Source organism: Hakea prostrata, unplaced genomic scaffold (genome assembly GCF_041222555.1).
Source record: "Hakea prostrata isolate BN-2017 unplaced genomic scaffold, UWA_Hpros_2 contig_93, whole genome shotgun sequence".
In the NCBI taxonomy this organism is placed as follows: domain Eukaryota; kingdom Viridiplantae; phylum Streptophyta; class Magnoliopsida; order Proteales; family Proteaceae; genus Hakea; species Hakea prostrata.
The window spans coordinates 119,562-130,037 of record NW_028291212.1 but is presented as its reverse complement, the minus strand read 5'-3'; the positions used below and the strand labels follow the sequence as shown (position 1 = coordinate 130,037).

The window sequence follows — 10,476 nt, the reverse complement described above, 5'->3', positions numbered from 1 at the left end:
CCTAGTGATCTCACAACATTATCTAGCTGCATGAGTCCAGTGGTCCTAGTGCTGATCAGGTATCCTAAACCTCTGGTCATCTCCTCACCCTCGAGTCCCACCTCAAAATGCCTGAAGACGAGTGTTAGTAGTCGTCGAAAACATAGATTCCTCATACTCGGGCGCTCTACAATATCGATCATGACATTCTGTATAATATATGCTAGATCTATCTCAAAACCCATGTAAATGGAATATATAACTAAGGCCTCCATCACTGTGACCTGATGGTGATGTCCTGCCTTGGGCATAATGTTCCTGCCCACAATCTGACCAATCACCCTCGTTGCCGGAGTCATCTCTCCACTGATCCGTGGACTATGGCATCGATCGTCATCCCATAGTGTGGCACATATCTCGTGCAACTCATCTATCCACTCTACCACCGACTGGTATCCATGTACAAGCATGCGGGTAGAAAGGTACCCCAAAAATCTCTGCGAGTGAGCGGGTAGTGAAGCGAATCCGTGTCCCCCGAAACTGACTAGCTACTACCAGCTAAAGCATATCTACTCCCAATCCCTCCTCAAACGATGTCAAATTGCTGTAGAACAGCCGAACCAACTCCGGATACACCGATAGATCATCTGTGAAAAGGTGTGTCCATCTCAGCATATCAAACCGACGTCTGATCCTAAAAGTCCTCAACTCTCGCAACTGAAGTACTCGACCATGCTCAATACGACAATGTTCGAAATAAGTCTCATATAAAAACTCTGCCTGTGGTGTTGTAAATCTATGTCTATCTATGACCTCTTCTCGGGGTTGAGGCAGAGCCTGTCCTCGACCCCTCCTGGCCCCTACTAATCTACCTCTACCACGGCCTCCTCCTCATCCTCATCTATCCATGATGACTGTACCTATAGAAAAAGATTGAACAAGTCAATGTTAGAGAATTACCAAGGAAGTTTTGACAAGAAGGGTATTTTCATAATTTTTGGAAATTTTTGATTTTGGAGAAAATTAAAATTGAACATACTAGCATGTGCATATTACCTTGAATTTTATGCTTATGCAGTTTAATTGATGAAAACCCCTCGAAATCGCGGCCTAAAGCGAAATATTCAGCAAGAAGAAGATGGGATTTTGGCTTCTTAGGTCAAAATTGGGGATTTTTGAAAACATCAAAACTGGTTGAAATGAATTGCATGAGTACCTCTAGGATATCATTTCTAGCATGTGACAACTGATTTCATGTTAAAATTCCAAGCTGTTAATCGAGTTTTTCCTAAAGTTGGTGATTTTGGCTGCGTTAGCGTTTACAAGTTGGTGTTTTTGTGTTTGCTTGATGTTTAAGGCTTGTTTTGCATGGAAACTATGGGATTATGTTACTAAGCATGCATGAACATGTTTCTAACCAATAAAGGGTGTGATGAGATTCAATGTTAAGGGAAAGCTTATCCCTCGTTTCATTGGACCTTTTGAGATTTTGGAAAAAGTTGGACCTGTTGCGTACCGATTAGCATTACCTCCGCCTCTTGCTGGTGTTCATAATGTGTTTCATATTTCGATGCTTCGGAAATACATAGAGAATCCGGAACACATTTTACAACAAGCACTTGAAGGACTTAGTGCTGATTTGACCTACGATGAAGAACCGGTCGAAATCCTGGATAAGAAGGACAAGCAGCTACGGAATCGCACCATCCCTTTGGTGAAGATTCGGTGGAAGAACCATACCCCTGAAGAAGCTTCTTGGGAGAAGGAAGAAGATATGAAGGAGAAGTTTCCTCACCTCTTTGGAAGCACAGGTAAGCTTTCAATTTCGAGGACGAAATTTCTTTAAGGGGGGGAGAATGTGAAACCCAACCCTAACCTTGACCCGGAAAAACCCTGTTGTTTGTAGGACCGAAAACTCTAGGTAAGGCAAGAAGTCAGCTTTGGGCCATCCCAGTGGAGGACTTGGTGTCTGGCTTTGAATCCATGAGTGTTGATGTCAATGTTCTATTTATGGAAACTGAATCTTGATGAAGATCGGATTAGTTGATGGACTTGGAGTGTTCTCTATCATGGTTTGAAGGCATTTCTACCTATTAGGTAAGTCACTTGGTGTGTGTGCAAAACCCCTTTATGTTTGGATTTGATCTGAGCCTTCAATTCCCTGTTTTGAACTTGTTGAACTAATTGGTTGACTCATTGGTCGACTGGACCAGTCGACCAATCCAATCGACCAATGGGTTTTGTCTTTGGTAATTAGGTCTTGCTTGCTCTATTTAAGTCCAATCTCGAGTCTACTTCATATTTTCTGCCTCCAAACTCTTTGGAATGAACCAAAGACCTCTGCAAGTCATCTCCCTTGCGCTCTTGGTGTTTATCTTGACGGATCTTCGTCAAAACTTGTGTTCTTATATAAACAGGTATGTTTACACTCTCTTCTTCTTCATCATCCTTGTTTTCTTTCCTTTTTGAGTTGAGACAATAGAGGAGAAGCTGCATTCTCTGTTGCAAACATCTCTGAACTTATCTCTCATGATCTTCCTAAGGATTAATGGCTAAAGCAATGTCCATAATCATGATCATTGCAAGCTTTTGAAGGAATCATGATCTAAATCATGATCTTGTCTTCGTTTGTCTTTGATTTAAATTCTGATCTTCTTAGATCTATTTTACTGATCATATTAGTAGACAATCGCTGTGTTTTCCTTACATGATCCATGATCTATCAATCTCTAGTTGTTTCTCCTCTATCATACCATGCTTTCTTCAAGTATCATGACTGATACATCTATGTTAAGTTTTGTTTCCTTATTGAGATTCATGTTCTTAGATCTATTTCTTGAAGATCTATGTATGCCTTCTATGATATCTTTATCAAAATCAATGATTCATCCTCCTATTGTTCTTGTCTATGATTTTGTATTTTTAATTCTTCAAGAACCATGATTAATCTAATTATGGTAACTTTTATTTCCTAATTTGTAACTCTAAAACTTGATTCGATTAGTATTTTGAAGTCCTCTTTATGTTAGGATACTACCAATGTAGTTTACCCCTTGTTTAGTACCCTTTTGAACCACCAAATTTGGTTCTTTATTCTTAAAACTCTGATTTTGTAGGCCACTGTCTCTGTTGGTCGACTGATTGGTCGACTGAGATAGTAGACCAATCCAATCGACCAATGAGTACAACAACTTCAGATTTGGTCTGTTTTGGATGTTTTGATATCTTTTCTCTTAGGGATCTTTCCTAATATGTTGTGTACACTTGTTTAGGACTTTCTTCCCAAGTTTGTCAAGGTCTTACTTGAATTCTTAAGATTCCTTTACATGTTATAAAAGGTAACGATGGTTACTTCCTTAACAACATAAATTGTATATCTTAGTTTCTATATTTGAATCTTGTTAGTTTATTTCCGTAATTAGATTCTTACAATGTTATACTACTGTTGTACTGTCTTGATATCAGTAGCATTACTTGTTTATATTAAATAGACTGATGTATGATTTACTTACCAGTTTTATACAAGTTGAATGTTATTGTTGATTCCTTTCCATATATGAAGTTACCATATATGTGAGGTTATGGATTGATGCTTGTGAATGCTTAAGTATGGTTTGGAAAGGGGAGGCGTCCTTTTGACACTTCTGTCCTTGGATTACTACGGGAATATTATGGGATGTTTCCGGAGATGCCCTTTGGACACCTTCCTAAACTGTTGGATGACATATTTAGGACTGTCTAGTAGTGTTTGGTTAGGATGTCCCGTTATGTCAGACCCTAATCGGAGGGGTATTGAGACCGAACGACCCGTGGTAGCAATGGGGATTCATGGGCGCTTAAGACCGGTAACCAACCCGTGAGAGGACAGGAATCACATTGTGGGGGCCATTTATAGGTAGGATTGCATATGGATAGACTTGGGCTCACGGGCGCTCAAGACCGGTAACCAACCCGTGAGGGGACGTGAGAGCGTTCCGTTTACCATATGTGGATGACCTATAGGGTTGATGAGTCCGTAGTCAGGGACTATGAGGACTCTAGTGTGAAGGATACCGGAAAGGATCGCCAGGGGCGAGGAATGGATGTATCTGGATCTGACTTGATGTAACTGAGTAGGAGACTTGCATTTGGCTAGGCTTGACCCTGACATGCGCCAGTACTTAGACCAATGGTGATGTGAGAGAGCGGTGACTTAACCCCCAGCCATGGAATGTCCCGAGGGATGCCGGACCCACTACCGGCGTTGTGTGATGAGACTTTCCCAAAGAAGTATGGTGCTATGACTTAAAGCATGTCTGCCAATAGAGACCAGCATACATAGAGTTAGATTCATACATTCATTGTTTGTTTCATACCATATTGCATTTATGTTGGTTTTGAAATCCTGCCATTTATGTTATTACTGTTTAACTGCCTTACTGAGTTTCTTTGAAACTCATTCCTTTTATACAATGTTTTGTTAGATTACTCTACAGTTCTTGAGTATCATGACTGCTCATATGAAGAAGCGCAAGGAGAAGAGGCATATCTCCAGGAAGGTGATTGTGGTTACGACAATTACATTGAAGATTCCGCGGGTGGTTATGCTCCGTATGATGTTTAGTCCGACCATAGAGTGGAAGTGCCCTTGTGCCATTTTTGAGATTTATACTTATAGAGACGTTGTCTATAAGGTTGAGAACAATTTAGTTACCTATTGTACCTGCTATTGGGATTAGATTTTGTCTTGTTCCTTTTCTTTTAGAACTACTTTTCCTGGTTGTAGAGTGGGATTCCGCCTCACTTTACTTATTGATTTAGACATTATGATTATCTTTCGTACTCTGATCATATACATGGTGTATTCTTTCCTTATTTGGATCTTTGGTTTATCTGATGCACATCGATTATTATTGTTCATGTTTATGTTATTGTTTATGTGGGAGGTTGATTACTTGATACCTGATCTTCGGGGTTGTGGATCACACTCTCGGGTATGCCAGTTAGGGTACCGGCTGGGAGGATGTGACAGTTAATTTAGTGTTAACCCATCCCCTTGTCATGGTGGTTACCCCCTTTGATCATTGTGACTCTCTTTCCAATCTACTTGAGATGAATTACCCGTAAACGGAACCCTATTTTTGTGAGAAGGATAATCCAGTTAAGGGGAGAGTTCTGGGTAACCCAATGATGGTAATTACTAGGATTTCCTTCACCCTTTGGCTTAGGGAGTATTAGATTTGAGACTTAAGTCATGATTACTCGAAATCTGGATTGAAAACGAGTAATCAAAAGCCTGAGCGACTGCCCAAGCGACTGGCTGGTAAACAGAGACCAAATGACTTTTGGTTCTGATTCTCTTTGATTCATTTAACTTATATAATATTGTAACACTGTGTTTAGGTATACTCTGTTTGAAAAGAAAGACTTGTAATAGTTAACGGATATCTTTTTACATACAATTTATTATATGCAGGTAAGGACAATTCATCCTATCTCTTGAATAAACTTGTAATATGTTAATCTAGTGTCTATTTGAAATCATGTTTCTTTATATATGCTGTTCTTTTTATGTTAAATACAAATCATATTACTTTACTGCTGTTTGTCTTACTTACATACATACTGTGTTGATTATGAATGTTATGTATTGATGATAGTTGGTATATGGTTCTGATGGATGAGGTATCTAATTTTGGGACATCTTAGCTAGGGATATCAGAAGGCTGTGGAATGGGACACATGCCTGCTGATGTCTCCAGCACTGTCTTTACTATTTGATGGCATTATTTAGGTATAGTCTAGAATTGCATGGTTAGGTACCCCACATGCTACTACCCTTTCGGTAGGGGGATTGAAACCGAGTGACCCGTGATGACAGTGAGGTGACATTGGTCCACTGTTAGTCATGTAAATGGTAGGGTTGCATATGTTAGGGTTGGGCTCATGGATGTCCAAGGATCGGACCGGGTGTCATGAGGAATCATGAGAGCATCCGCCCCAATAATATGTGGATGACCATAGGGTTAAGGAGTGGAGTCCAACAGCAGTAGCCAGTCCATGAGGATTCTCTCTCCTAGGTTGCGAAGGATACTGAACCGAGTTGGTTGGTGCCATAGGGTATGTATCTGGACTTCATGTAGACATGTAACCAGTATGACCTTGCATTGGATTAGAAACCCTGACATGCGCCAATACTCATTACCAATGGTCGTGGTGAGAGAGTGTTGATTTAACCCCAGCCATGGAAATGAGAGCCAGGCGTGGACTTTCCCTTTTTCCCAGGATCCCTACAGAGGTAGCCAGTCCTTGCCGGATCAGAGTGATGAGACTTACCCAGAGGAGGGCTGGTGTATAACTTAAAGCATGTCAACTATTAGAGACCTGCATAGTTAGAAATCATAGTATCATTCATATTTTGCATTCATTTTTATTATTTGTACATTCTGACATGGTTGGATAAGTGATGGGATTTGTGATTGTTTCTTACTGAGTTCTTTAGAACTCACGTCTTTATTTTGTATATGTTTATTAGCCTGCACAGAAGAAGGAATTATACAGGAAGATGGACTGGTTTCCTATGAAGGAACCATCCTGTATGAAGAAGATGTGGCACCGTCAGTGGGAGATGGAAATAGCATGTGCGGGAGCTCCTGCAGCTTGCATGGAGTGCGCTTATCGCACCTATTGATGGTCAAAGACGGAAGGTGGTCAGAAAGTTCGCTCAGCGATTAGAGAAGAACTGGAGGACACCCTACCTTGAGATTCATCAAAAACACTTTTTAAACTTAGAAAAGGAAACTGGGATGAAATTGATATAACTCTTTTGTTTACTTCTGCTGAACCCTTATTCATTTTTATTCATTATTTTTTTCCTTTATTATTGTTATTGGAGTATTTGGACTCCTGTAATTCATTTAATTCAGTTATTGAATAGTCTTTACTCTTAATTATCTTTATTTGTCCTAAATATTGTTGATAGACTAAAACCTTGGATCTTGTGACGGATCGCACCCACGAGTTGTCGGGTGGGTAACCGAGACCGGCGGGTGGGGTGTGACACTCCGGGTCAATACGGATACCTTCGGCTGAAACAACATGACCAAGAAACACTACCCTTGAGAGCCAAAAGTCACACTTGCTAAACTTAGCATAGAGTTTCTTTTCTCTCAACCTTTGCAATGTGAAGTTCAGGTGTTTCACATGCTCTTCCTCATTCTTCGAGTAGATCAAGATGTCATCAATGAAAACGATTTCAAACTTATCGAGCACATCATAAAATACCCGGTTCATGAGTTCCATGAACACATCAGGAGCATTCGTTAAACCGAAAGGCATAACTGTAAATTCATAATGTCCATACCTTGTTCTGAACGCCGTCTTAAAGATATCACTTGACTTCACTTTCAACTTATGATACCCAGACCTTAAGTCAATCTTTGAGAACACAGCCACGCCTTTCAAATGATCAAACAGATCATCAATCCGGGGCAGCGGGTATCTATTCTTGATCGTCAACTTGTTCAACTCCCGGTAGTCAATGCATAAGCGCATACTACCATCCTTCTTCGTCATGAACAAGACCGGAGCTCCCCAAGGTGATACACTTAGCTGCAAAAAACCTCTATCCAGGAGTTCATTCAGTTGCATTTGCAACTCCTCTAGCTCGGTAGGTGCCATTCTATATGGAGCCTTAGACACCGGAGATACTCCAGGAGTCAAGTCTATGGAGAACTCAACCTCTCTATCGGGGGTAGTACTTGACAGATCGTTTGAAAACACGTCAGCAAAGTTACAAGCAACTCTGACATCTTCAAGTCTCTTCCCTTCTTTGACCTTGCTTCCAGGCGAAGCATCTTCCACCAAAGTGTGGACTTGCATTAAAGTGGTCAAAGTCTTCTTGCTCACTCTTCCCTTTTTGCCTTGGAACTCGAAAATTGAATTCCCTTCCATTCGAAACTGAATGTTATTCGAAGAGCACAAGATCACAGCGTTGTAGGATGTCAACCAATCAATTCCCAAGATCATGTCAAAATCCCTCATATCAAACAACACTAGATTTGCCTTCAAGTTCAAACCACAAACAAAAACAGGACATTCCTCTAACACTTTATCTAGTTTAACAGCAGACCCAACAGGGGTACAATTTGACAAACAACTAGATAAACATTTGGGTGTTAGGTTAGTCTTCACAACAAAAGTAGATGAAATGAATGAATGAGATGCACCCGTATCAAACAACACAAATGCTGGAAAAGAAGCAACTAACAATGTACCTGTGACAACTTCATGGCAAGGGTCTTGCTCAGTACCAAAGATGCTGAATACTCGGCCAGAAGGAGGGGTAGGGGCAGGAACAGGAGCGGGAGCGCTTCTCATGATAGGAGCAGAAACACCAGGCAAGGTAGACTTCTTTGGACAAGAGCAAGTGAAATGTCCGGGCTGCTTACAAAGGAAGCACACAAGATCTCTCTGTCCCATAGAAGCAGCTGCCATAGGAGGTCTCTGAAATGCAGGCCGAGGGTGAACTATACCAGGCCGAGGGGGCTGCACAAATCCCGTAGGTCGAGCTCCACTAGGTTGGCCACGAGGACCCACATAAGTAGCACTAGAACTCTGACCCACACTCCTAGGCTGGAAGGCAGGAGTGGGATATGGTGAAGGCCTCACAAACTGACGCTCGGTGCGATCCACAAGACCGGGGTGCCTAGGCTGCCAAGGCCTCTGAACACGCGCATTTTCTCTTTCAGCTTCTTCCAACTTCTTAGCATTTTGAACCACCTGGGCATAACTCTCAAGAGGGAGGAGAGTGAGGTATGTCTTTAAAGATGGCCGCAGTCCTTTGAAGAATTTCTTTGCTTTCGCATTGTCAAGCTTTATTGAATCAGGGGCGAAAAAGAACAACTCTTCAAACTTCTGCTGGTAGTCCAACACAGAAATGGAACCCTGAGCTAATGCCATATACTCTGTCTCCTTGGCATCCTTCACTGCCTCGAGGAAATATTTCTTACAGAAGGCTTCTTTGAATACTTCCCATGAGACAACACCAGCATGGAGGGTTTCTAGAATGGGGTGAGAAGAAGTCCACCATGCATCCACTTCCTGCTGAGGCTTCTGCTCGGCGAAGAGTACTTTCTGTGCATCCGTACACTGCAAATGATGGAAGGCCTTTTCTAATTCCCTTAGCCATCTGTTAGGGAATAGAACATCCTTTGATACACCAGTGAAGGATGGCACCTGCAGTTTCAAGAAGCTCTCCATTAGCCTGGTATGCGGGGTTCCAGTGAACCTCTCCACATACGGGGCTACCATGCCGGGGTTACCATGCCCACCTGCACAGTTCTCCTCCCAAAGATTTACAAAACCAACCATCATCTAATTGAACTGAGTTTGCTGCTGCTGCATCATGTTCGTCATGATGCTAGCAATGTCCTTGAAGCTTCCAATATCAGGGGCATTGGGGATGCCATTTGTAGTATGGCTGTCTTCCTGGGTCTGTTGGTCAGACCCCCAGCCAGGTGTCTCTTCGTTACCGGTACTACCGGAGCTGACAAGACGATTTCTTAGTAGAACCATTCTGGAAAAGAAAGTCGACGACATCGAGACACGAAGATTCATCCAAACTCACTTGACCATATGATTAAAATGCTCAAATCATACATAGGTTCATCAATATAATAAGCAAATAATCAATCATTGGTCAAAATCCAAAAATTTCACCAAAAATCCAAATTTTCTCACTTTTATTAGCCTTGGTCGATTGGCTGGTCGTCTGACAGTCGACCAAGCTCAACAGTAACGAAAAAAATCAGATTTTTAACTTCATTTCCACTTCATTTCTCATTTCTAACTCATTTTCCTTGTGGGGGGACTCTGGAGAACACATTAGCATTCATTTTTAAGGAGATTCCAAGTGGTTTGAGGCTTCCACAACATCAACACAACAAGCATTACTCAACCAAGTAAGGAAATCACTATTCATCATCTTCTCAACTGATTTCTTCACTTAGATTTCTCAAAATACCATGATAAACTTGTTGTTCTAAGTTAGAAACATGTTCATGCATGCTTAGAAACATAATCCCATAGTTTTCATGCAATAACAATGCTTAAACATCAAGCAAACACAAAATCTCAACTTGCTTTCGTTAACGTAGCCGAAAATTTCCAAAATTTAGTAAAACTTCGATTTCTCCCAAACCGCTAGGAGTTTTAACACCAAATTTGATGCTACACATTCCAAATGACATGCTACACACTACCATGCAATTCATTTTAACCAATTTCAACAATATCAAAAATCCCCAAATTTGACCTAAACGTCGAAATTCCTCTTTTCTAGCTTGCTGGATTTTCAACTTTAGGACGTGATGTCGACCGGTTTTCTTCCAACCAACTTCACAATCATGCAATTCTAATTATTGTGCATATGTTAGTATACTCAATTTGAATTTTCCCCAAATTTGAAAATTTTTGAAAAATTATGAAGACGCCCTTCTTGTCCAATTTTGGTTAATC

The 10,476-nt window shown here is 41.1% G+C and overlaps 1 protein-coding gene across 1 annotated transcript; it reads right to left on the bottom strand.

Moving 5' to 3' along the window:
• Positions 1 to 842: 842 nt before the first annotated feature.
• LOC148998925 (uncharacterized) lies at positions 843 to 9,330 on the bottom strand. Its single transcript, XM_089141603.1, has 4 exons — positions 8,740 to 9,330; positions 8,235 to 8,592; positions 7,243 to 7,298; positions 843 to 899 (listed from the first exon to the last, which is right to left on the bottom strand). Exons 1-4 carry the CDS (start codon positions 9,328 to 9,330, stop codon positions 843 to 845), a joined length of 1,062 nt encoding a protein of 353 aa, XP_088997729.1.
• Between the last annotated feature and the right edge of the window lie 1,146 nt (positions 9,331 to 10,476).

Coding starts and splice junctions, on each gene's coding strand:
- LOC148998925 (XM_089141603.1), bottom strand. CDS start 9,330: ATGGTTGGTTTTGTAAATCTTTGGGAGGAGAACTGTGCAGGTGGGCAT. Junction 7,299..8,234: donor TTGCCATGAAGTTGTCACAG/GTACATTGTTAG, acceptor ATGAATTTACAG/TTATGCCTTTCGGTTTAACG. Junction 900..7,242: donor TCATGGAACTCATGAACCGG/GTATTTTATGAT, acceptor CTTTTTCTATAG/GTACAGTCATCATGGATAGA.